The sequence below is a fragment of the Zootermopsis nevadensis genome, unplaced genomic scaffold (assembly GCF_977971745.1).
Source record: "Zootermopsis nevadensis isolate Lab colony 2312 unplaced genomic scaffold, Znev_1.0 Znev_ptg000029l, whole genome shotgun sequence".
Classification (NCBI taxonomy): Eukaryota; Metazoa; Arthropoda; class Insecta; order Blattodea; family Termopsidae; genus Zootermopsis; species Zootermopsis nevadensis.
This window is the reverse complement of record NW_028259161.1, coordinates 12,273,883-12,301,416: the sequence shown is the minus strand read 5'-3', so window position 1 is coordinate 12,301,416 and position 27,534 is coordinate 12,273,883. Positions and strand designations below refer to the sequence as shown.

The window sequence follows — 27,534 nt, the reverse complement described above, 5'->3', positions numbered from 1 at the left end:
CAAAACACACAGTTATTACAAACTCTGTACTCAAAATATAATTAGAAATATCAGTGTAAGTAGCACACATTTTCAAATCAAAATAAGGCATATAGAAGTGAATGAGCAGTACATATACTCTACGATATATTGCCTGTTCTACAAAAAATACTTGTTCTGCCATCTAGTAGGTACTCTATCCATTTCAAGGTATCGATTATAATAAATCTACTCAGAAGTACACCATCTTCAAGAATCGACCCACACTTGGTCGAGATATAAATGCCGATATCAATATCGAATGAATTATCTATGTCTGTTCTACAGAAGATACTTGCTCTGCCATCTAGTAGGTACTCTATCAATTACCAGGTATCGATCACAATAAATTGACCCAGAGGAACACCATCTTCAAGAATCGACCCACACTTGGTCGAGATATAAATGTCGATATCAATATCGAATGAATTATCTATGTCTGTTCTACAGAAGATACTTGCTCTGCCATCTAGTAGGTACTCTATCATTATCAGGTATCGATCACAATAAATCGACCCTGAAAACAACCATCTTAAAAAATCGACCAATTCTTGGTCGAGATATATATGTAGCCCTCCAAGTTGGCGGTTGGTCGCAGGGCTAACAACCTTGCACCGTAAAAAGGAAGATATATCGAAACCTAAATCAAATCCTCGACTGAGTGGAAGAGGAGAATTGAGGATGTCATGGACCGAATACGGACCGGAGAGCCATAGAAGAAGAAGATATATATGTAGCTGCAGAACGTGTCCAAATAAACATTTTTCTCCACCACTATTCCAACGCAACCATGCAGCCCAGAACCGCCAGATCATAATGAGCAATAATGTTGTTTATTGGTTTACAATGGGGCCTGAACAAATATGAGAGTTTAAAATATATAAGAAGCTTCAGTGAGAATAACGTCATGATTCTAACAATAAAGTGTAACATGAACATGAGTAAATTGAAACTTTCTTATGTTGGCAATGGCGGATAACATTTACCAACATGTATACTGCTCCTTTTTGATGTGTTGTGATATATGCTCTTTAAATGTATGAACTGTAAATAATAAATATATTATAACCATAAAATAGCTTTTATTGGTCATTTTTAGTAATATAACGCCAAATATTTTGAGCCTATTGTGTTCTCTGCCTAGAGGTTTGTCAAATCATTCGCTGAGAATGTTGGTATGCATGAATTTATGACGGCTGAAGAAGCAAAAAAATTAGAGCGAAATCAAGAATTAAAGGTACTGCTATAATGTTTTAAATAAATGTACTAATGGCATAATCATGACAGCTAGACCGACGATTACAAAAATAAGGTAAGAAAAAAGCAAAGCCGAGGAAGCAACTTTGTTTTAAGATATATACGTAGTAACATTTGTTTCTGACAACAAAGTGTGTATTAATCTAAATGCCGATTATGTTTAAGACAGTTGAAGAAGGCAGAACTAAAACCCACCAAAAGCAAAGGGCGGAGTTCTGCCCAAGCGCATGACATCGTCCCTTGCTAGGTAACTCTATTTCTGCATACGAAGTGCATTGCTGGAAATGATATTCATAGCCTTGTAACTAAAATGGGAATTTGCTTGCGTTAACGGGGGTTTTGTCATGGCGGAAACTCGACTGTTCAAACTTGAATAACTAAATACCTTGCCTTTGAAACTTATGTCGTAAGTTAGAAAAAAGGCATTACAAATACAAACCTAGACCAAGTTTGGCATGCTCTACGGTTGAGACAACCCCATGAATCGTGAAAATACTATGTAAATTTAATTTGTCTATGTACTTCATGATGTATGGAGTAATTTATTTTATGGGTAAGTTCAGTAGACAGCAAGAAATATATTTAACATTAAAAAAATCAGTAATTATAGGTATTAGAAAAGGGAAACTCTTGTAAACATGTAATTCAAGAGGTTCAGTATATACTTCTTTCCAGTGAATAGTTATGCTCATTACTGCCATTGGTTGTGGACGTGGAAATGTTTCATGGAAATTTTGACATGCATGATATAAGCACATGAGATAAACATGACCTCCATATACCAGCTAGAATTAAAATCTTATTTTATTCTTTCTATTGTGTAGGAGAACTTACTTTCTTTTAAAATTTGTTAATTACTGCAAGTTTGAAACTAATCATGAACAACTTCATAATTAGTCTTCACCCACAAAGTTGTTTTAAAATGATAACACTTCTAAACAATTACAAAGAATGGATTGTTTTTTAATACATGTTTTTGTAATTGTTGTTGTTTATGATTTCCATTTGGCTTTACTGGAACTAATAGTGATGAGACTAGATAGATTGAGGATATGCGAATTTATTTTGAAATAAATGTTGAAACAAACTTTGAAAATTTGTTCATAATTTTCCAGAAACTGATATTTTATACCCATTTTATACACATAGTAGTATATTTTATACCCATGATCATATATTTTCATATATCTTTGGTTTTATTAATTTTAAGTGCACAACTGACAGGAAAATTCACATATTCTGTAACAGTCAACTTGGCATGAATATTGCATGTATGTAAGATGGTAATGAAAATGATAAACGGCTATGATGGAAGTTCATAGAGGAGAATTGTATGAACAATTGTGAAGCCATTTCAGTTTTCTTTTGGATCAGACAGTTTTAATGAGCACGTTACATAATAGCATAAACATTTTCTTGATCTTATGTTGGTATGACTGCAGACAACATATGCTTACCATGGTTGCCTGGAGAGGGGGAAGTCCTTACCCAGCAATACACCTAGCCCACTCATAGGTCATTAACTCAAGACAGCTCTGATATCACTGGCACTATTTGTAAAGGTTAACCCATTACATACTACTTGCTTTAACAATCAATAACTGTGCCCTTTTACTTATGGGTCCCATGTAATTTTCACTGTATTTCCTTAAACAGCATTAACAACTTGATTTTTGTAATGAAGGTGTTTTGTGTTTTCTTTGAGGTACAGACTGAATTCTTAAATGTGATTGAAATGAGCATTGGGTTTGAAGGGTTAAGATCCATATTTTGGTAAACATGGCAGAAATGTTACATGGTGTTTACAGTTTATAACTTGTTTTTTATTATTTTTACAAAAACATTTTATATGTTCCGATCGTGTATCAACTTTCTTCCCCTGTGCTTATAATTGGTTACATTTCTTTATATACTATTTTTATATGACAATTTATTTTATCAGGATGCTTTGCAACTTAACTTGGCACATAATTGCCAATAGATGTTGTTGCTATATCTCTTTATTGAGCAGAAATTGAAGTGTCATACCATGCTTTTTTATTGAAGATTTGCACCTGTACAACAAATATTACATTCCTCTTCAAGTGACATTTCAGGACTTCTGTCTGATAGTGACGAAGAACTAATACAGAAACAACAAGATGTTTCCAAAACTCAAAGGAAGGTTAGTATCATTAATGTTTGTTTACAAATAAAAATCATACAGCTTTCTGCTCTGTCACTGCTGTTCCTTGAACTTCATCAAAATTAAATATTAAATTTGCATATTAGTAAGTGAGATTTAGGTTCTTATGGTGACAGATATGAAAAATACAGGCTTCTGGGGTATTACACTGTGTAGTTTAGTTGAATGATGTTATAAATGTGCATACTGCCTCTATCATCAAGGCAATTAGTCAGCCATATGCAAAAAAGTGGGGTTAAAAATAGGGGTAGGCTGAACCAGTTTATGGGGGGGGGGGGGGTTGATTGCCTTCTGTATTTGTAACTCATTTCCCCATACTGGCCAGGCTTTGGCCTCCTCGATATCCCATTGTTTCCACTGCTTTGTATGTCCCGACCTTGAACCATTTGCTTCTTTGCATGCAGCCTGCTCATAGCCCTGATGAGTGAGGTAGTAAGCACTTCAGAAACATCAGTCAACTTCTGTGAGGCTACAAGGGACAATGCCCCAAGAAGGCTGACATATTTCTTTTGCAATATTTTATCTGTATGCGTAACCTCTACAGTTGATATTACATAATTAAAATCATTTTGAAACAAACTCTGAATAGAAATGGCCTTTTTATCCCAGTTTAGTCAAACATTTTTTTGTGGGATAAATTTTAGATTCTGTATTTGTAGAAGTAATTCAAATTGTATATTGTAGAGTGTAGATGGCTTTGAATTACTGTGGCCAAACAAACGTGAAAAAGGTAACATGGCTCTGATACTGTATTGTGTTGTTGATGGTGTTTACCTACAGTGCCACATTAAGAAGCTCATTATAATAGCATGTAATGACAACACACACATTTCTTTTAACAGTAATATGTTCTGCCCTCACCCCTCAGTTCTAATTCAGTTGAAATTCACATCGCTAAAATTGCCATTTTTATGTTCTGCCATTTATATATTTTGTTTCAGATGTCTGTGTGTTTATCAACTAAAATGACCCCAAATTATTTTGTATTTCTGTCATAATATGCCTGTGGTTTGCTTTGGTTTGATCAATATTGAATCTTTGGCTTTGTTTGGGTTTTATTTCTAGACAGCTTGTAAGTTGTGTTGCCTTAGGTATTACACTGTGGCACACAAATATTCAATTTCTAGCCCTTAAATTACACATGCAGGAACTATAAGTTTTCTATTTTGCAGGGTTCTTCCATCATCAAAAGGTTTATGTAATATTATAAGTGACAGTGAGGATGAAGCTACTGAGGAAGAAAGAAATAATAATGCTGAAAAACAGAGAACAGTGGGTATTATTTTTTTTTGTTTAAAATGTTTACAGAAAAGTGTGATATTCCAGTCAACTCTTGAAATGTTATAAGCATTTGTTGTATGATATTCTTTAATTCTTTGAATGCCTTAGCTAGCATAGAACATAGCCTGTCACTTTGCTTTGAATGTCCATACCAGTATGAAGTTTCATCTGTTGGCAAGCGCTGTTGTAAAGATTTAAATTGACTTGTACTTTCTTCGGATCTTTTATGTTTATAGGGAAGTTTGGGAGATCTGTTACCACTTAAAAACATGTGGAAATCTGCAGTAAAATCAGATGTACTGATTAATACTGTGACTGAATTTAATAAACATATGACAACGAGTACCCCATTACGAAGTGGAAAGTTTTTTTCCAGTAGTATCCAGTCTTTACCATCTCCAATTCAGCCAGTCAGCTCTCCTTCAGTATTTATGACAAGATCAAGATCAAGTACATCACAGAAATCAATCACAAGGTCAGGAAAGATGTAAGTAGTCTGTTATTATCTGTGACATTCTGAATAATGATGTTTCTTACTAAGTAGCAGAAGTTACAAGTGGCCCATAAACACTAGTATGTACTAATGCATTCAGTTGTCTTATATAACATGATGAAGTAGGCATGAAACATAGAGTACATATAACAATAAATTATACATTATCCATTTATGTTTCTAATTTAGGTTCAGATTTTATTTTGTCCATAAATTAGATTAATTTATTGTGTTTTTTTTATTATTAGTGTTCTGTCTTACGACAGGTCCATATATTATGAACAGGATCCTTCCATCCTCTTCAGGCTGTCAGCGACCTGTTCATATACGAGGTGCGATCAGAAAGTTTCCAGACTGTGTCAATAGAGGGCGAACCGGATGTAGTACGAGCTTCTGCCTTTAGGGGGTGCGGCCTACATTCATAGTGAATCAGTGTGCAAGCCGGCATCATCGAATTAGCATTTGTTTCTTAGTTACGGGCGTTTTGGTAGTGCATTACACCGACCCTCCTGCGATTTCGGAATGGCGTGTGCATCAAATTTTGCCAAAACAGCTACGGACACCTATGAAATGCTAAAGCAAGCATTTGGGGAGTCCGCAATGGGTCGTGCACAAACTTTTGTGTGGCATTCACGTTTTAAAAATGGCTGAACCTCTGTCGATGATGACGAGCATTCTGGACGACCATCTTCGAGCACAACGCCCGAAAATGTTACGAAGATTCGGCAGGCCATTCACGAAGATCGACGTCGTACCATCAACGACTTGTGCGACATTGTTGGGATAGGCTATGGGACCTGTCAGCTGATTCTAAAGGAAGAACTCCACATGCGACGCATCATGACAACGCGCCAGCGCACACCGCCCTCAAAGTTCGGCAGTTTTTGGCCTCAAACACCATGGCCGTCATCCCGCACTCTCCTTATTCGCCGGATTTAGCTCCGTGTGACTTCTTCCTCTTCCCAAAGATGAAAATTCAGCTAAAGGGAAGGAGATTTGAGACGATAGAAGAGATTCAGGCAGAATCGCAGATGGTGCTTGACAGGCTGACAAAGAAAGATTTCCAGGGATGCTTCCAGGCTTGGCAACGGCGCTGGGATCGTTGTGTTCAGTCCCAGGGGACCTACTTCGAGGGTGATGGATGAATTTAATACCTGAGATAAGTGTACGGGTTTTTATACGCGCAGTCTGGAAACTTTGCGATCGCACCTCGTATAAGATTTGAGGTTTTCACAGTGGTGAGTATGAAGATTTCTGTCTTCTGGGTTGTTGCGCTGTGTAGTCTGATCGATGTTTACATTGACCAGACTACACAGTGCAACAACGCAGAAGACAGAAATCTTCTTATTATATGATAATTATACTGAACTGTTCTTGGTTAATGAAACTAATCTAGCCAGTAAAAGAACGTTGGTTTATATACATTCTTGGCAGATGATCCAGAAGTGGTTTGCCATTGCCTTCTTCTGTGTGAGTGTCAGTGGAGTAATTGTTAGGATGCCACGGAGAAACCGGGGAAGCCCCCGAAGGAAAACTCCGTAATGCCTAGACCACTGCCTTGCCCAACATATTGTGTATCTGATGTTTTTTTAGCAACTTTAATTTTGAATGCAAACAATATCAGTATCTGGAGATTTACAATGTTGTATATGCATAGTAGTTAATAGGATATTATTATTGTAGGTAATATAATATTGTTATATCAGGTAGTATGATATTAGTTGCTAGTTGCAGCATATCTGCTCGACCAACGTTATCGAACCCACACGGTACTTTACATGGTTTTCCCGTGTCTGGTACACAACAACAAGTGTAACTGAAAAGCAAAAATTAGCGATGTTCTAAGCATACCACCTTGTATATTCATGAAATCCATTTTTGTGTTTGGTCAGCCTGTGAAAATTTAAATTAACAAATGTCACAGCTAGGAGACAGCTCTCTGCTTTGTATTTGGTAGGTCCTGAGTTCAAATCTCAGCCTGGAGACTGGCTATTCTTATTGAACTTTGTTATGGTTTTCCTCTGTCCCTCCAGGCAAATCTCAGGATAGTCCCTTACATTAGACCACAAACATTTCCTTCTTTTTCAGTTCACTATTCATTAATGAACATGTAAAGGATTTTATAGAATGGAGTTTCTGAAATAGTGATTCCCAGTCCATGACTTAAATTATGCTGGACGCAAATTGTAGTGACCTAATTTTGAAATGAAACATTTATTTTTTACATTAGCACCTTTTATTAATTTCTTCGTTCCTTTTAGGTTCTAAATAGTTTGTGTTACATAATACTATTATTATTCCAGAAGTTTTAATAGATGATTCAGTTACAGTTACTTTTCTTTTTATTGTATACCGGCTTCATTACAATGGAGATTTCTGAGGACATTTTGTGTACTTCTGTGTATAGATTTTAATTATATATCTTCAGTGTGGGTTACTGTGATGTTCTTTCAGTTTTTATGACATGAAAGTATTAATTTGTATATTGTAAGTAAGTATGTTTAGGTATGCAAGTATTAATTAGATTTTTAGACTATTATTTGTTATTAATGTCTTATATAAGCCTAATTCTATTCAATTAAAACTGTTTTATGTAAAAGCAGAAAAACAGAAAGCAATTTGCTTTAGTATTTACTGTTTTCTGTCCTTAAAATTTTGTTCTGTTTCCAGGAGTTATCTGAGAAGGAGCATGTCTCATGAGACATTCAGAACAACAGGTTTGAACTTCCCATGGTCCAAAAATTTGTTTTCTGTGATATAATAAACCTGAATGCATGTTGTATCTTATGGCCCAGTTCTGTTGACATTTTACCTGTTTCCTTGTAAAATATTATAATTTATAAGGGGGTGAATGGGCTATGTGTGCTGAGTTCAAGGCTTGTTTAGTAAAACTTTATTTTGGCAAGTTCATCCCTGTTGTTTCAAACACCTCTTATGTGAAAGAATGTAACCAAAATGTCAGTAATACTGAAATTCTGTAATATTCATTGTACCATTAGGGAAAGAGAAAAGAAAGAAAACTGAAAATTGTGTACTGCTGGGTAACTGAAAACTGTACATAAGTATATAGTACATGAATTCTGACGTAAGTACGTCTATATGGAAGGGTCAGTGTCATTCCGCAAAAAAGTGTAACGCAAAAGTGTAAGAAAAATGTGTAAGATGGTTACCTAGGAAATATCAACAATTTGTAAATATGGACTGACAACAATGGTCAGCTTGTAGGCTTTGTTATGTTACCTAGGAAACGTCACCTGTTTACTCTGCATTGTTGTGTTACATTACTGCCATCAACAATCCGCTTTCGTTATTGCGGAAAGAGCTGAGCAGTGAATCGCTTGTAGAAGAAGTGTGTCATAGACTATATAATTTTGTGCTGGTAAAAACGTTTTACAATATCACAGGTACTTATCTTATATAAGAATTATTAAGAAATCTATTGTTACGTTAATTTGTTGCGTCATACTATGTACAAGATGGATGACATTGAAGCTAAAAGACTCCATAACGCAGAATATATGAAACAGTACAGAAAACGTAAAAAAAATAGAAGTATTAAATAATGAACTTCAGAATGTATGGTCGATGGTGAAAAAGTTTTAATTGTAATCCTGTATATTTGTAACCACAAACCTATTGATGATTGTAAGAGATTTATTTTGAGTCATTTGAGACACAGAAAATCCTAATACAATGCCGATAATATTGACAGGAGATTTTAACATTGTTTTAAAGAAGGAGGAAAATCAAAGCTTTCTCACATTTATGGAGAAAACGTTTGGCTTAATGTTGATGTCAAATCCTCGATGTAGTACTACTAGATCAAAATCTTGTAAAGATATGGTGTTTGCACGAAATGTTGATACTCTAAAGTGCACAAATTTTATAACATTTCACCTACCACAGACCTATCTTAAGCATAACTAATTCAAGGTAGGCAGTACTGTCTTACTCAAACTTTAATCAATTGTAAAGCGGGTATAAAGAAAATATATAAACTCCTTACCGTATAGACGTATTTACGTCAAATTCTCCGGAACCGTGGTTCCACTGTCACTTTTTGATGGGATTTGGATTATATGTACAAGATTATATGGTATATACTGTAATTTTTTATGTAGAAGTACCTGTGTTAAACATGAACGTATCTCAAGTAAAAGAATGTTTAGGTCTCCTGGGATACCATTACATTGTATTTTTCAGACATATGCTAGGATACTACAGTAGGTGACACCAGTGTTACTCTCACCTCAAAATTTCATGTTACTGTCGTGTTATCACTTATTTAGGTATGAATTTAAGAAATATGGTGCCTTTAATGTGTTACATTTCTACCAAGTTTACTGAAATTGACTGGTTTGTTCGAAAGTTAGTAGAGCTATGCAGAAGTCCTGTTACTGTATATTTTTATTTTTTATGGTTTTGTAGTTTGGCCAGATTTCAGGATAAAAGCTATCCAAGAGTTCTTAAATCTTCAATCCTCAGCCATAGACAAAGCACATAGAAATTGCTTTTTATTCTCTGTTACAGGACTGTACCAGAACAGAAATATTCATATCATTCAGCGGTAATATCTGCCTTACATAAAGAGGTAGAGACAAAAGTAAGTAGTGATGCCAGAAAATATGAACAAATGAGTATTAATCTTTGCATGTTGCAATAAGCAATGTACAGTTATATTATAATACAGAACATTAGATTTATTGTGTCCCTGAGTATCAGAACAATTGGTTTTGGCTTATGTATGCTCGCTAACTGACACATTGCTGCATTATTACTGCTGTGATCTGAGCCAAGCTGCATGTACTTCGTCATCGTTTGAGTACAGATAGTCTTAGCACACGTGTGATGTGTATTCAGCAGAGTGTGTTCATTTGGAATTCTTTTGCAAAGTAATGATTATGACAAATTTGTTGCTGAATGGTTTTAAAAGGTATCTGACATCAGCAGTGCTATAAAAATTTGAAATGAAAGGTTCAGTGTTGAGTCTAAAGAAAATACAAAAATGCCATGTTTTAACTGAAGCAAAATTGGGTGACTTTGACACTCAGTTAGAAAAAAATGAAAACATGTTTTAAAATTCAGAAATAAATTTTAGTTACATTTTATCTAAGGTTAATGGTTATATGATGAGAAATGAAACTACTGAACGATCACAGCATTCTGTTTATTATCCCGACATTGACAATGGTGCTTATAAGTAGATATCAACTGGCCCTTCTCAGAGTATATGTTTGTACATGGTATTTATATGTGACACACTTTTTGAAACTAATTTTACCAAATTGCATTCTCTCCTTGGGTGTAGAGTTCCTTTGTGCAGTGGTCTGCAATGTGCGTTTCATGTGAAGAGATGGAACCTGGCAGTTCATTTACTTGTGAATGTTGTGGTAGTGTTATATACTGTCACCCTGCTGTTTTGACATTATTTTAAATTTATATTAGTTTGATCCTCATTAACTTATTTATTTCTCTTTAGTCCGAATAGTGTCTTTTGTTCTCAGATACGTGCAGTTTCTGTTCTCTAATCAGATAAGACCATGTTGAAGAAGCATGCATAACAGTGAATGTAATTGCAATTTTATGTACATTGATCTCAATTGTTCAGTATTCTAGAAAAGAATATAATGATGATGAAGCAGATAATGATGAAGATGCTATTGTAACAATCTCAACAGAAAAGCAGATTGAATTAAGATCCAGAATATCTCAAGATTCACATGGAAGACTATCAAAGAGGTATGTTTCTATCATCATATTACTGTCGTCATCATTATCATCTACTGATAGTTGACTGGACTGGACATTTAAGTGTCATTCTCGGCGATGATATAAAGATATTGTTATATCATCTTAACTAGAACAGTTCTGAGCCTTGTGACCAGTGTGCATCATGGGTACTTCCTCCAGCTAAAAATATGCATACTCATGCTGCTGAAATTTTCAACATGTGGAGACTTACATCCATGCCCTACTACCTGTGTGCCTTGTTATTTTGCTGCAGAACCTACTCTGGTATTATGTACCTGTAAGGGCTATTTCCACAACAGCACGAATATGCTATTGGAGTTCATCCTGAATTGTTGCTTCCTGCATCTAAGTCAGTTTCCTTGAGATATATTTTGCTAATGTTCATCCATGTGTCCATCACTTCTTCATGGTCCTTCCATAGAGTTTCCATACCACAGTTGTATATTTCCTTCTTGTTTCCCATTTTTTACATTTGTTGTCACTAATATCATTACCACTGCTGCTACTGCCAGTAATTATAATGCTGGAATGTCAGGGACTCATAAGGTATTCCCATAACTTCCATGTGTACATTTATTTTTTAATGGGAAATTAATTATGAAGATAATTAAATTTGGAAACTGATTCTGCCTGCAAGTAGTTCTTTAAGCTTGAGTTTTGAGTGGTTTCTGGTTTTGGACAATTTTTTTATACATAAATTCTACATCCACCACCAGAAACTAATTTCTCACATTCTTAGAATTTACACTAACAAAGTGATGTTCCTATTAATATAATCTCAGATGTGCTGCAGAAAAAATAACTAATTTTAATTTTCTTAGATGATTCTCTTTTATTTGTATACCATAAAAGAGCAGTCTTTTTCTACATTTTGTGTGTGTTAGTAGAGCACATGTTGTATCTCCAAAACTTCTTGTTGGATTTCAGTGAAAGTTTGTATTGGGACAAGGTGGTCTGCAATGTAAGTTGTCATACCATCTTAATTTTTTTTATATTGATCCAATATAATCACTATTTTCACAGAGCTAAATCAGACTTATTTATTTAAAATGGATTCATGTATGAAATGCTGGTACAAAACATAAAAAATAGATTTCATTGGGATCTGTGCCATAATTCTTGTTCTCCCCAAAGAAACCTTTCCTACTCTCATCAGAAATGGTTTTGTTTTTCCAAACTGTTGTGTTTTCACATCCATGTTAAGTAAGCTACAACACTGTGACAAGATAAGGCTATTCTTATTGCAGTTGTTACAGCTGCACATCTTAAAACATAAATTTCAGTGTATTAATAGTATAAATTTTGTTGTGGTATTTCGACACATAAGTTTTCTGTGTTGCTGTCTTTAAAACTACATTGAACTGTTCTTTTCCTAATAGAAATTGTTTTTATTGTATTATAGGTATAACATTATAACCACAAAGGGCAGAGTTAACTGTAACTTAGGAAAACCATTAGGTAGGTGAAATTAATATAGATACAAAATAATTACTATTTGTGTTTCATTTGCAGCATTCTTTTCAACTTTTGATTTTATTTCACTCAGTATTTGTTTACTATCTTTTGATTTACATATCAGTTGAAGGAAGGTGATTTAACTTTTTATTTGCAGTGAACATGGTACATGATGTACGAATGCCAGTCTGTTTCACTATAAACATTAAGAATTAAGTGGTTTCATTAATAAAGTCTTTTCTTCCATCTTGTAACACTTGAAGCTATTAGTTATGATTTTTTGTTTAGCAAGGGAATGTGTATAGCGAAAGGTGGCTTTATTTTTTATAAATAATTCAGCATGGAAATAATTTATTGCACTTGTACAACCACATATTAATAATTTTCATAATTTATGTTGATCTGCGAGCTTAATTATTTTTATTGAAGTTCAGAAGCAAATTGTATCAAGGATTATTTTCAGTATGTGCTTCATGTGATTAACAGATTTGAGAGATAAAGCCACCACGAAGAAACCTGCCACTAAAAGTACTAAAGGAAATAAAATTACAAGCAGGAAATCACTTATGGAGAATGAAACAGAGGTTTCTCAAGAAATAAATTCACAGGAGAATGCATATAGTAGAAAAGGATCATCTCCAAATCGAGGTAGGGATTTTTATACATTTTTATTCTGCATGAACAGGATAATTACTAAGTAGCAGATGGATGTTTTATTTTACAACTGGGTCTCAACTTTTATACTTTTTCCAGTAACTTTCACCTTTAGTTGTTGTGTCATTAGCAGTCTGGAATGGTAAGTACCAATATTTTTACATGACTGTATTCAGAACAGTGCATGTGTTCATTTCAGATGTTAAATGAAATGACCATACGGTATCTTTGTCAAACATTATGGAGAAAATTTTGCCGAAGTTTTGTTGAAAATATCCTGGCTTTACACTGCTATATAAAACATCAGTGGGTTAAACAAAATTGTAGAAAATTATTTACAGAACAGGCTGGATAAAAATGGAAACAATAAAATTACATGATTTGATTAAAGTTGACATTGGATTATACATAATACAAATAGTCTATGAACTGGCTCCTGTACTATTTGTTCTCTTGTATTCGTTCCCATAGCAGCAGCCAACATTACTATCCTTTCAGTGCACTGGGCTAATCACATATCTATTGTCCTAACCAAATGAGCAAAAGTTGAGCCATGCCAGATTGTTCATAATATTATTCTCTTACATATACCCTTATCCCTGACGCGGCAGAGGATTTTTTATCTAGCCTCTGTATCCAGACCGGCTCTGGAGCCCACCCAGCCTCCTCTACAATGGGTACCGGGGTCCTTTCTCGGGGGTAAAGCCGGCCGGGGCGTGATGCTGACCACTCACCCCCATCTAGTGCCGAGGTCAAGGAAGAGAGGAGCTATACCTCCACTCACCCCAAACGCCTACATGGCTTATAGTGGGACAAACTTTACTTTAATTTTATATACCCTTATCTCTCTAGTGACGTTTCTATAGGATTACCCACAGAAAAGTTACATGTGCTTATGTTTTCTGCAGTTTATTCTTTATGCACAGAACCCATCTCAATCTACTTTATTTAATTACTGTCATAATAGTGAGTTTGAAGATCAGAAGTCATAAAGTTCCTAGTTACATGCTTTTCTTCACTCCAAGTCATCTTGTGTGTCTTATAACATATTCTTGTTGCTTTGTTTTCTCCTCCAGTGTGAGAGACCATTGTTCATACCTGTACAAAAAATGGGTCAAATTATAGTGAGGATTGTCTCAAATTGGTAGAGACAATTACTTTTGCTATATGTAATGAACCAAAGCAGTTACAACCGTGGAATAACTTGAGACATACATAGAAACACTTCAAGTTTATCACCATGCGCTTCTGTTCACTTTCTGGCCATTGCAACTCTGCCATATCCACAAGTATAAAATGGTATTAGAACAAGATGCTGTATGTTGTTTTCTTGGTGTCATGAATGAAAATCTGTGACTACAGTTTACTGTCAGTGACAAAGTTGGGAGAAACCATCTTTGAAGGAGTCAGTCAGATGCTGATATGACATCTTTGTGATGAAAGCTACGTCTGTCTAGGTAGGAGCTGTGGCTGGTCACGAACAGATCAACAGCAGAGCACATGTTGAAGAACTTCTGTATTGCTGAGACATTTGTACTATGATATGTAGTGCACAGTGAACTCGTGAGAACTTTTGAGTATTTCTGCACGTCTGATTTTTATAATTGCTGTGATTCATTAATTATAGTAAATCATAACCATCTTCATCATTCTGAGACTCCTGTACAGTATTGCAATTGTAACTGAAACTTAATTTATCTTTCCTTTAAGAAGTGAAGAAGAATGCTCAAGATGTAGCAGCCAATAAAAGTGATATGTCCTCTGATAAAGATGAGATTATTCAAAAGAATAACAGTGCCAAAAGGAGTTTGAAGGAAAACAAGGCATCTGAATTGGAACCTAACATGTTCTCAGCTGAGCAAAAGCAGTCTCATGTCGGTGCTGTACCTGAAGAAAATACAAAGAGGAAATCTGTCTCTGATTGTGTAGTTGGTAAATAAATAACTGATTATCCAAATGAAAAATAGGATTTTAAAGATAGTATTGTTATTTATTTAAGCCATTCAGATTAATGTATCAACTGTTGTTTTATAGTCATTAACAAACTACCTAATAGCAAACTTAATTTTATATGAGGACAGATCATATGTAACATTCCAAGATTGATTTCTTTCAAACTAAGAGTCATACGTATGAATCAGATTTATTCTTTATGGAGTAGTCTCGTGATTGAACACAATGATTCCAGCACTGCTTCCACTTGTTAATACACTTCTGGCACTATTTTTGGAAAGGGGAGGGAGCATTCCTTGTGTCACACTTTTGAAAATCTCTTGTGCTGCTTTAAATCGCCACTTTCCAATTAGGTAGTTTTCAGTTTGGGGAGCAGAAAACTGTTACTAGGTTCTAGGTCCGTTGAATGGGCAGTGAACTACTGAAATATTGTGCTGTAGGGCACTAAGTGAACCAGTGCATTGCGTGAATAATTGTTTATGTGGTTTATGTTCATGATAGACAGTCAAGGCTAGTGCTTTAAGACACTATACAAAATAGTCTCTTGTTTCAGATTTAGTCAACACTTGGATAGGAATGATATGAAGAAACTAGCACAGCACCTAAGGAAAAAGGAATGGTTGCGAATCACTCTTGTATAGATAATCAAACATCTTTCCACATCCATTCTGCCCTGCCAATATTGTAATTGAAGCTGTGGTACAAATGAATACTAAATTCTTCAGTCTGTTAAAATTTTCATTTGTGTGTCTGTTTTTCTTTCTCATGCTTATGGTACATTCAGTTCTATGTAAGATACCCATTTTATAACATGTATGTAAATGGATACATGAAAATCAGTAGTTGGTGTCACTTTCCAGATTTGAGGCGATCAAAAAGGAAGAGGGTGAGACCCTTGGAATATTGGAGAGGAGAAAGAATTCGGTATAAGATAGGGAAAGATTGGTGCCGTGAAATGGCTGGTATTGATTCTGGACTTCCTTCTCGCCAGTGGAGTGGTAAACCTGGTAAAGTGATTTGTTTTATAGATTAATTTTCATCAGAATTGAATGTTTATTGATAAAATCATTGTAATTTTCATTATTATTTATGTGATATTATAGATCCATTTACACAATTTAAATGTTTCAATGGATGTATAAATCAAGTTTATAAAATAAAATTATGATGAATGTAATCCAGACTTCACTCTACATTTATGAAGTTGTACTTTTTAATATTAAAGTATAATGTCTGTAAGGTTCTCACCTGCATTCTGTAAAAAGTAGCTTATTGTTAAGTATGTGTAAGAATGTTTTTTAAGTTCTAGACAAAATTGAGATGAAAATGAGAATTTATGAATTTGATAAATTGTTAATATTTATGTCTTTGCTGCATTCGTTGTATATATGCACATGTCAGCACAGATGTACAACTTGAAGCAGTTTTATTAGTTCTGGAAATAAGCCCTGATAATGAAACAAAGGAAGTTTGTTAAACTAACATTTTATTGAAGTGTGACTTGTCTTATTGCTTAAGAAGAGCTTGATGAATTAAATCATCATGAAAGTTTCAGATCCTATATAATACTTGAACAATTAATAAGGCATTTGTGTTTGCCTCAAATTCAAGATGACATTGGCATGTGGATTGAAAGAAAACCAATTTTAGCAATCCTCTGCAGTTATGTATCTTATGTTTTTCATGATGGTGTAAGATTTGGTGCCTTGTTAAAAACTGCTGGTGTTTTTAAAGAACTTATGCCAGTAACTTTTCCATGATGAGGTTTGACATTGTTCCAAAAGTACTAATTGGGGAGAAAATGCTGTATTGTAAAGATACTTCAGACCTGCTACTGAATGTCACATGGTTTTATGTGTTGCATTACATTTATGGAATAAAAATTCATTACAGGCTGAAAATTGTATTCTCTCTTGAATAAACTGTGTTAACATTAACATTCTTCACTGGCATCTACACCTGAATTTAGAACAGTTGGAAATTGTTTCATAACACTTTATTATTCTCTATACATTTAAGAATGCAGTGCTACTTACATCGGCCCCCTAAACCACTTAGATTGTGAGGTATTGTAAGTTGAGCATGTACATCTACATCACAAATATGTTAACACAGATGGAGAGAAATAGAAGGAGAAACTAAGAACGCTTCATGAAGAAATTTTATATGTAAGATAAATCCAGTTAATAGGAAGAGCATATTATATTTATAAATATACTCTCTTTGATGTAAAATGTGTTGTTTCCTTTGTTACATTACTGTAACACATTGAGCCAAAGGCATACTGGACTTACTCCTAGCTAGTATAATACCTTGAGATTATTTTGCTTACTTCAGTGTATTATTGTTATTATTATTATTCCATCTGTTCACCATTTTATAGGGTATTTACTTCTATGTACTCGAGACAAACCTTGCCCCTGAGGTACATAGTGCAGCAGCTATTTCCAAAATACATTTTGTTTTTAATATGTGTTTCATGTATTATATAGTTTTATTGTGAGGGATGACAATATATTTTACAACAGCATCTTTCGAATGATGTACGAAGATCCTAAAATGGCAGTTTTCTGAAGTTCTCTGATGTTGTGTTCGCCCAGGATGTTGGCCAAATATTTTTTGAGTGACTTGGAAACAGTTATTAATATTAACCCGTTTTTTGGTTGGCCCACAAACAGCCAAAAACTTCAGGCTTTGGGTTGTCATACCTCAACTGCTTGCAGACCAGGTGAAACTGTAGCCACGGCTCGAAGCTTGAGATAGTGAGTTGGAATCGTGCGCACACGCAGTAGTTGGAGCGACCCGAGAAGCATGGCCTCTTGCATGTGGCTGAGTAATGCTTCAGCGTTATGCTGGCATGCGTGGAATAAGCTTAATGTTAGCTAGCAATGACAGCTTGACTCCTCCGAGAAATTTGATTATGAAGACTACTAATTTGACAGTAAATCCAGGATACAACTGTCTTACCTCAAACTTAAGGTCTTGATCCTTGGTCTATTTTTCAGTCTCTTTCATAGCTATGTTTGTTTCAGCCGGAGCTGAAAACTCGATTACATACATAGTGTGTTCAGAGACATCGATGAGAACATATCAGGCTTGGTAGCTGTTAACTGCCTGGTAGTGGGGAATGAATAGTTCCAATAAATTATTATTATCATCATCTAGTTATTTACTTTTTAAATTTTTATATTCTCTTCATGGTGTTTAATAAAGTGTGTTCTTTGTTTCAGTTCACACTGAGAAAAGCATATGCCAGTTGCCTCAAAAGAATGCCAGAGAAAGTTGTTTAAGAAAATTAGTGTTGGTGCCATTTGGGAGTGGAGAATGTGAATTAGGTGATTATACTTTCACCATATTAGAACTACTTCAATAACTTATTCTTTATTTTTTAGAATATAAAATGTGCATACTAACAACTGTTTGCACTATGTAAGATATTAATGCCAAATGCATTTTGACCTCAAGAGGTCATCATCAGTGGCACAAAGAAAGTTAATTCATAGAATATAAATCAAAAGATCATGTTTCAGCAGAGCATAAAGGTAAGTTCTTTATAAAACCATATAGTAGCACTCCACTGGCTGTTGGTTGCACAGGAGTTGGTGTATTGAGCACTTAGCTGTTAGTCCACTGTCTCAAGGCCGTTGCTGGTCTACGGTGAGCTGTGGTTGTGTCGTCTGTGCCTGTGAACTTCAACGATGCATGGGCATTACTGTCAGTTTTTAAAATGTGTACGGTAACTCTGAAATCAGGGTGGCCAACTATTGCATATGAAATTTACATTTTTCTGTTTATTGCCAGGTCAAATAACACATTGGAATCATGGGCGTTCTGTTCGTTTATGATGTTATGGTTTTTGCTATGTTTATATATATGGAATTTTTCTAAAATGTCAAGCCTTGAAAGGTAAAACCCAGGGTTTAACAGTTTAGCAGTACAATACTGTGACTTGACAGCTGGACATCATGGTTGGAAACTGGTAGATGATGCACAGGCACCAATGGTTAAAGTAGCCAAAAATAGAAACCAATCACTTTATGCAAGATTACTGAACTATGAGAAATTCCATGTAGAAAGAATTTAACATACTGTGGTACCAAATTTGATTCAGTTCTAGAAGCATAGAGGTGAAGGAGATTTGAAGGATCAAAGAAAAAAGTAACTTAAATCCATACAGGCCAGTTGGCTACTGTCAGAATCAGGTTGAAAGTATTTATGTGTGGGAAATAAGGGCCCATTTTAGCATAATTTATGAATAATATGAAAAAGTTTAAGGGTTCTATTGGCAGCTAACTAATTTCTGGGGGCTTTCATGCAATAACTTATATTTTCCATGATCTTGAATAGAAACATTTGTTTTCCTCATCCTGTTGATATTCTCGTCTCCTCTTGACATTTCAGGCTTACAACTGATCACTTCTTATCAATAAAAAATTACAGAGTCCATGTAAATATACAACATAAAGGATCATTTTAAACATAAATAAATAAACAAACTCAACATGGAAGGGTATAGAAGTCATCCATCAATTTGTTACTAAAATGTAAAACTATTTCTTACATGCGAGGGGATCCTCTTATCACTTACTACCCACCCACTTGGGTAAATTAAATTATTGCATTGATTAAAAACTTCGCTGAAGGTGGCAGGGATAGCTCAGTTAGTATAGTGACTGGATATGGATTGGACCACGGGTTCGATCCCTGACCAGGGCAGAGGATTTTCGTCTAGCCTCTTTGTCCAGACTAGCTCTGGAACCCTTATGTCCTGTGGGTACTGGTGTCCTTTCTCACTCACTCACCCCTATCTAGTGCTGAGGTTAAGAATGAGTAGGAACTATACCACATCTCCCCCCAAGCGCCTTCATGGTGCATAGCGGTACAGATTTTTTTACTTTATTTTTAAGGTGATGGAGATTGTATTGTTTCATTTGTAATGATTTTTAAGCATGTGAGAAGTGGTGATCCCACAGGCTGTATAGTAGAATAATACATGTTCCCATTTTGCTTGAAATATCATAATTTTATCTTCAGGATCATATTCATTGATTTTTTTTGAAAGCAACATTCTGGCACTATAAAACCACTAAATACCAAGATCTACAAAATGATGTAGGGATCTGGGGTAGCTCAGTCAGTATAATGTATAACTATGGACTGGTCGACGGGTTTGATCCCTATCAGGGCAAAGGATTTTTCTTCTTGCCTCTGCATCTAGACCACCTGTGGAGTACACACAGCATCCTGTCCAATGGATACTGAGGTCCATTTCCTGGTGGTAAAGCATGGCCAAAGCATGACACTTACCACTTATCCCATCTAGTGCTGAGGTCAAGAATAAGCAGGATCTATACCTCTTCTCTCTAAATGTGCCTCCATGGCATGTAGTGAGACAACTTTACTTTTACAGAGTGATGTAGAACAATAAATGTAACTTCTTGTGACCTTCAAGGAGGGGGTCAGTAGTTATGCAAATAAGATGTGTTATTTATTGCATATCTTGATACCTAATGACAAGAGGTAAGATGAGGCTCCAGATTCCAACGAGCCAATATTTAGATATAAAGAGAAGGGTTTAGGATACAGCTTGCCTGGCATCTGTACTGTCATAAAAGTTTTACATATCACTGCACAAAAGTGTTGAGAGACATGTGATGAATAACATTAAGACCCATCAGTAGGACAGCAATAGTTCTGGATATGAGAGTTACACATTTCCATTTTAGTGTCAGAGTGATCTGTTTATAATAATTTTCTTTACATTATGATGTAGAGAGCAAAGAAACATTCTGCAGGTGATTACACGAAGGAAAGCTAACTGGCTGGGACATATTATGAGAAGGAATGGATTACTGAATGATATCGTCGAAGGCCAGGTTGAAGGAAAGCGAGGACTGGAAAGAAGACTGATACAGCTAACCGACGATCTTAATAAGGAAAGAAGATGAAGTTTCAGGAGTTAAAACGAGAAGCTGAGAATAGGGAAAACTGGCGAACTCTTTTTGGGCAGAATAATGGACCTGTCGTCAGACAGAACACTAAATAATAATAATATGATGTAGACAGATGTTCACTGGTTGCATGTTTGACAGGTCTGCTCTGTTTAAACTCTTTTAGTGATTTGAAAATATTCCCTGATACTTGATACTTTTTTTCAGAATGTTTCTCAACGCTTCGTGTCGAGGCAGATATTACCGAGTGTCAGGAGCAGAATATCACATTTTTTACAGGTCTTGAAGTTCCTGGAATTTCAACTGGATATGCTGAAGTAGCTCCCTTTTCTGAAACAAATTCAGTCATTGATTCAGATTTTGTAAGTAGTGTTTCTTTTCCTTTCGGTCATTCTTTGGAGGGTCCATTTATGTAAAAGTTTATGCAATACATCATACATAGTTTAGTTCTTTGTTGGCTTGTGTACTCTTGTAGCCACCTGTGCTACAGTAAATGATACAACTTCTTTAATATGTAGTTTTAAAAAATCCTTACATGATTTTGTTGTATTTTACTATGGCTTTAATTTTTTCGCCAGTTAATGATGGACATAGTATATTATTGATGAAAATGAATCTGACTGCAGTAACTTGTTATAGTAACTTCAGCTGTTATATTTTATTGTTTAATGACTCTGAATTAACTGAAGAGAATATAAGATCCATTCAGTGAGGGTAGAGTTTTTTATTTATGGCTTGTTCAAACTTTAGTGCTTAGCCACAGCTAATGCAGTTGAACATAATGATTGGAAGTGTAAAATGTCACCAAATGGAGGACAAAAATTTAACTGAACTGTACTGTATGTCATCTTTGACCATAATGATCAGTTTTAGTTAACTAATGCTGTAGTGCATGTGTATTGAAGTAAACTAAAATCTGTTTATGCAATTTATTTTTTATGTTTTCCATGTAAGTTAAAGAATAGTTTTATGTAGCATTCTTTTAGCATTTGAGATGAGGTGAAAAAAAGTATTTGTTCCCATAGGTAAAGTGGTCACTAAAATTGTCCAGTATAATTAAAATGGTTCAATGTAAGACTTGAGGTTCTCACAGCGGTGAATATGAAGATTTCTGTCTTCTGGGTTATTGCGCTGTGTAGTCTGGTCGATGTTAACCAACGTTTCAGAGGTCATACTGCCTCCGTCATCAGGGCGATGAATATGCCAATAGGGTGTGAGGAGTTGGATTTTATAGGCAGGGACGTGAAAGGTGTAGCCTGCCCCGAGCCAATGGGAGCAGGTATGGGAGTGGACCAATGGTAGCACGTGGGCGAGGGTGGGAGAGGGAGAGAAAGTAGAGAGAGAAAGGTGAGTGTAGTTGTATGGATAAAGGCCCTGAAAGGGGCCGAGTTACTGGTCTGGTTGGTTCTGGCGGCGCACTCTTGCTCGTTCTCGGAGTCCTCGGAGTGTGTGGATCAGAGGCTTCCAGGACCGGCTCAGGTGAAGTCCATCTTCCCTGTTAAAGTTATCAGGATGAAGTTCGATCTCGATGGCTTCCCTGATTAACCGGTCCATGTAGCCGGTTTTTGAGGAGAGGATAGAAGTGTCCTCTAGCTGTATCTTGTGCTCCAAGTTGAAGCGGTGTTCAGCAACCGCAGATTTCTCGGGCTGCCCGAGCCGGATGTGGCGTTCGTGCTCCTTGATCCTGGCCTCAACGGAACGGCCTGTCTGGCCGATGTAGACTTTTCCGCACTCGCAGGGAACTCTGTATACGCCAGGCGTCTTCAGTCCTAGGTCGTCCTTTACCGGCCGGAGAAAACTGGGAATTTTCTTTGGCGGAAGACCAACAGACTTGATGTCGTGCCTGGCCAGCAACCTGCTTATGCGGTTGAAGGTCGTCCCGACGTAGGGCAGGAAGGCAACCGAGGCTGGTTTTTCAGTAGGCGGTGGCAGCCTCGCAGGCGGATTGAGAGCTTTCTGAATCTGACGGTTGCTGTACCCGTTTTTCCTGAAGGTGGTGGTGAGTGCCTCCAGTTCACTCTGTAGGCTGTCGTGGTCGCAAAGGGCTTTAGCCCTGTGTACCAGGGTCGAGAGCACGGCCTGTTTGTTGGACGGGTGGTGATGGGAATTGGAGTTGAGGTAAAGGTCGGTATGGGTTGGTTTCCGGTACACCTTGTGGCCTAATGAGCCGTCAGGTTTCCGGTGAATGTCTATGTCGACATAGACATTCACCGGAAACCTGACGGCTCATTAGGCCACAAGGTGTACCGGAAACCAACCCATACCGACCTTTACCTCAACTCCAATTCCCATCACCACCCGTCCAACAAACAGGCCGTGCTCTCGACCCTGGTACACAGGGCTAAAGCCCTTTGCGACCACGACAGCCTACAGAGTGAACTGGAGGCACTCACCACCACCTTCAGGAAAAACGGGTACAGCAACCGTCAGATTCAGAAAGCTCTCAATCCGCCTGCGAGGCTGCCACCGCCTACTGAAAAACCAGCCTCGGTTGCCTTCCTGCCCTACGTCGGGACGACCTTCAACCGCATAAGCAGGTTGCTGGCCAGGCACGACATCAAGTCTGTTGGTCTCCCGCCAAAGAAAATTCCCAGTTTTCTCCGGCCGGTAAAGGACGACCTAGGACTGAAGACGCCTGGCGTATACAGAGTTCCCTGCGAGTGCGGAAAAGTCTACATCGGCCAGACAGGCCGTTCCGTTGAGGCCAGGATCAAGGAGCACGAACGCCACATCCGGCTCGGGCAGCCCGAGAAATCTGCGGTTGCTGAACACCGCTTCAACTTGGAGCACAAGATACAGCTAGAGGACACTTCTATCCTCTCCTCAAAAACCGGCTACATGGACCGGTTAATCAGGGAAGCCATCGAGATCGAACTTCATCCTGATAACTTTAACAGGGAAGATGGACTTCACCTGAGCCGGTCCTGGAAGCCTCTGATCCACACACTCCGAGGACTCCGAGAACGAGCAAGAGTGCGCCGCCAGAACCAACCAGACCAGTAACTCGGCCCCTTTCAGGGCCTTTATCCATACAACTACACTCACCTTTCTCTCTCTACTTTCTCTCCCTCTCCCACCCTCGCCCACGTGCTACCATTGGTCCACTCCCATACCTGCTCCCATTGGCTCGGGGCAGGCTACACCTTTCACGTCCCTGCCTATAAAATCCAACTCCTCACACCCTATTGGCATATTCATCGCCCTGATGACGGAGGCAGTATGACCTCTGAAACGTTGGTTAACATCGACCAGACTACACAGCGCAATAACCCAGAAGACAGAAATCTTCAAAATGGTTCAACATTTTTTTTTTGTAAAATTCTCCAACTTTAAATTTGCTCAAGACTGGGTAATTTGTTCTTAAGTTGATTCATGTGTGTGTATGGTTTGGAAAAGATAGTCACACTACACTTGCCTTATTTCTCCTATCATGGTAGAACATGGTTAAAATTAAATATCCCTGCCATGTTAAACTTACTGAATTCTGTTCATAAAAAATATTTAAATGAATTGGTCTGAAGATACCAGGATAAAGTGGATTTAAATGGGCCAGAATAGATTAATTTTGGACTTGTAAAGAAATTAATCTTCTTGCTCCAACAAAGAAGAAACCTTTGCACATTCCCAATGTTAGCTTGTCTTATTATTTGCAGATATTTTTTAAGTTAAATTATTACCATATACATAATCTAGCAGTTTAAAAGTTACTATATGTAGAAAATTAATCATTGGAAATGAACAGAAAGTTACTTGTCAGCCAGATTATTTTGGGCACAAAAAACAGCTGTATGTTTCAGGGCCTGAATGTAACAATTTCAAGATTGTTGTGATTGTCGATTTATTTCTCTTTGTGTTCAGGTATTCCATATATCAGCAGGTGCTCTCATTGTGACTGTCCATGAGTCTACAAGGAAGATGAGGAAAGGAGAATTCTTCTTTGTGCCTCGAGGTAAGTAGCCATTTCATATCTGTTGAATTTCAATTCTATTATTAATAATTAATTACATACATAATTTGAGATACATAAACTATGATTGTTAATCTTAGTAGAACACTTGTATAAAGGGAGAAACCATTGGTCTGGGCATGACAGTCTATATATAGGCATTTTACTTCTGCATAAGAAAAGATTTCTCTCTTCTGGGTTGTTGCACCCTGTAGTCTGGTAGATGTCCACCAACGTTTGAGAGGACACTCTTGTCAGCAGTCTTCAGTTGCTAGAAGAGACCTACTATAGCCTGTCTGTGTTTATGGTTAATATTCAATTAAAGAAATTAGTACACTTCATAATATAAACAAAATTTCAAATACTGTATACCTGTTTAAAGTGAAAAAGTGAAAAAAATATATTTTACTATTATTTATAACGTTTTACAATGTATCTCGTACTGATTCTTATACTAAATCATAATTCTTACATTGCTGATTTTGAATAAAAATCATAAATACAGTCATCTCTGCAATTACGTTTGTTTTGTTAACGCGAATTTGCTCCAATGAGATCGAAGAATTGGTAAAAGATGTTTGTGAAATGCAAACTTTTGCATATGTGAGTTTGCTCTTAAACAATTTCATTCCTGGCGCTTTAAACTTTCAAAGGACTAATTTAATCTCTGCGGAGGTACCGGGTTACTTTTACTACGCGATTTTCTATAGGTCGGCATCTTACATGAATGCAACTATCGCATAACAGCAGAGATGACTGTATACATCATTCACATGAAAGAATTGCAGTCAATTGCGGGGACCAACAAATTGCCGATTGTAATTGTATAAAATATATTTTTTAAATTCCCTTTATTTTATTTACGTTATTTCAGAGCTTTAAATGTAATGCCATTATATTACTCGTCAATGTTTGGGTGCTGGTAACGCATGTCATTGACTTCCCATTGATTTACATTATAAAAGTTTCAATTTACGCCGATTCCGTTTATGTCGGTTCTTCCAGGAACGCATCCCCGTCGTAAATCAAGGGCTACCTGTAGTTTAATATTTTATCTGATGGTTCACTGGTTTGACAGTATATGTTTTTTATTATTTCAGGTGTTCATTATGCAGTGAAGAATGATAGCAGGAGAAAGGCAGTTTTAGTATTCACTAAATATAATTGATAAAAGATACATTTTCTTGCAGTTGCACATATAACAACTTTTTATTAAAAAACCAATGAAAATATGTATTTGTACTTTTGTAAGAAGTTGAAGTGTTCAGAGTTATTTGTATGAAAGAAAGAACATTAACTTTATGTATTTTCTTCATGGTTTTGCTCTTGTGCATAAATGGAGCATTTCACCTTTTAAAAATGAGTATTGTGATCTGTATACACAGTCCTTTTATGGATTTTGAACTATAATTAAAGGTGGTTTTACGTAATAAACTTCCACTGTGAGAGAGTAAATCAAATTAATGGTGAAAATATAAAAAATGAGGTGATGGATCTGAGACCATGCAAGAAAAATTTATCAGATGGGGGTTCCACTGCATTGTCTGTTTAACTATTCATTTGTAGTGGTGAAACATTGATTTCAGACTTATTGAATTTACATACTAAGCCAGCACAGTTAAATTTAACATTTTAGGTACACATACAACCCTGAATAATTATACTAGTTAATAATCAGTAGTAATTACTACTATAATTGAATAGTTCTTGTACTAGTTAATAATATAATATTGTTATCATCAGAAGAGAAATTATTTTTTTAGGTATACATTTTGAATTAAAATTTTGATGTAACCATTTATTGTGAGTTATCAAATAAAATCCTAATCTGAACTTTATTGCTTAACTGTTCAGAAATTCAGTTCAAATAAAAATATTAGGATTTATTTGATAACTCAATAAATGGGTACATCAAAATTTTAATTCAAAATGTATACCTAAAACAATAATTTATCTTCTGATGATAACAATATTATATTGTTAACTAGTACAAGAACTAGTCAATTATAGTAGTAATTAATACTGATTATTAACTAGTATAATTATTCAGAGTTATAATTATTAATTATCCAAGTTCTGAAACTGGACTTTGTAAATAAAAATATTACTGTGCAATATACATGATCTGCACCCATATCATCATGTATATTGCACAGTAATATTTTATTTACAAAGTCCAGTTTCAGAACTTGGATAATTAATAATTATAGCTTATGTAGGCTATGAATCCTCACTCCTTTACCCTTTGTGTTACATATACATATTTGTATGGCAAATATTTTTAATTTTGTGTCTATGCCATTAGTTCAGATTAAAGTATTGTTCTCAAGTTTTAAGTTAATAATTTTGTTTGCTGTTTCGTGTGTTGATAGTAATGTATAAACTGTTGCATAAAAGTAAAAAAGTAAAGCTGTCTCACTACATGCCATGTAGGTGCTTGTGGGGAGAGGAGATAGAGCACTTACTCATTCTTCACCCCAGCACTATATGGGGTTGAGTGGTCAGCATCAGATCCCAGCCACACCCTATTCCCAGGAAAGGACCCTGGTATCCATCAGACAGGAGGCTGTGACTGAATACAGAATTTTAC

At 36.1% G+C, this 27,534-nt stretch overlaps 1 protein-coding gene across 4 annotated transcripts; it reads left to right on the top strand.

Annotated features, from left to right (window-relative positions):
* Positions 1 to 1,172: 1,172 nt before the first annotated feature.
* LOC110831438 (uncharacterized) lies at positions 1,173 to 26,378 on the top strand. 4 transcript variants are annotated; one of them, XM_087358318.1, is made up of 14 exons: positions 1,173 to 1,330; positions 3,322 to 3,439; positions 4,633 to 4,732; positions 4,978 to 5,228; positions 9,765 to 9,837; positions 10,843 to 10,973; positions 12,388 to 12,443; positions 12,927 to 13,088; positions 14,808 to 15,026; positions 15,908 to 16,054; positions 18,278 to 18,382; positions 21,206 to 21,360; positions 24,857 to 24,947; positions 26,045 to 26,378. In XM_087358318.1, exons 2-14 carry the CDS (start codon positions 3,417 to 3,419, stop codon positions 26,110 to 26,112), a joined length of 1,581 nt encoding a protein of 526 aa, XP_087214444.1. In that variant the 5' UTR covers positions 1,173 to 1,330; positions 3,322 to 3,416; the 3' UTR covers positions 26,113 to 26,378. The 4 variants fall into 4 exon arrangements, with proteins under 4 accessions (XP_087214444.1, XP_087214442.1, XP_087214443.1 ...); XM_087358316.1 differs by having other exon boundaries at positions 14,805 to 15,026; XM_087358317.1 differs by having other exon boundaries at positions 1,204 to 1,330; positions 3,218 to 3,439; positions 14,805 to 15,026.
* The last annotated feature ends 1,156 nt before the right edge of the window (positions 26,379 to 27,534 follow it).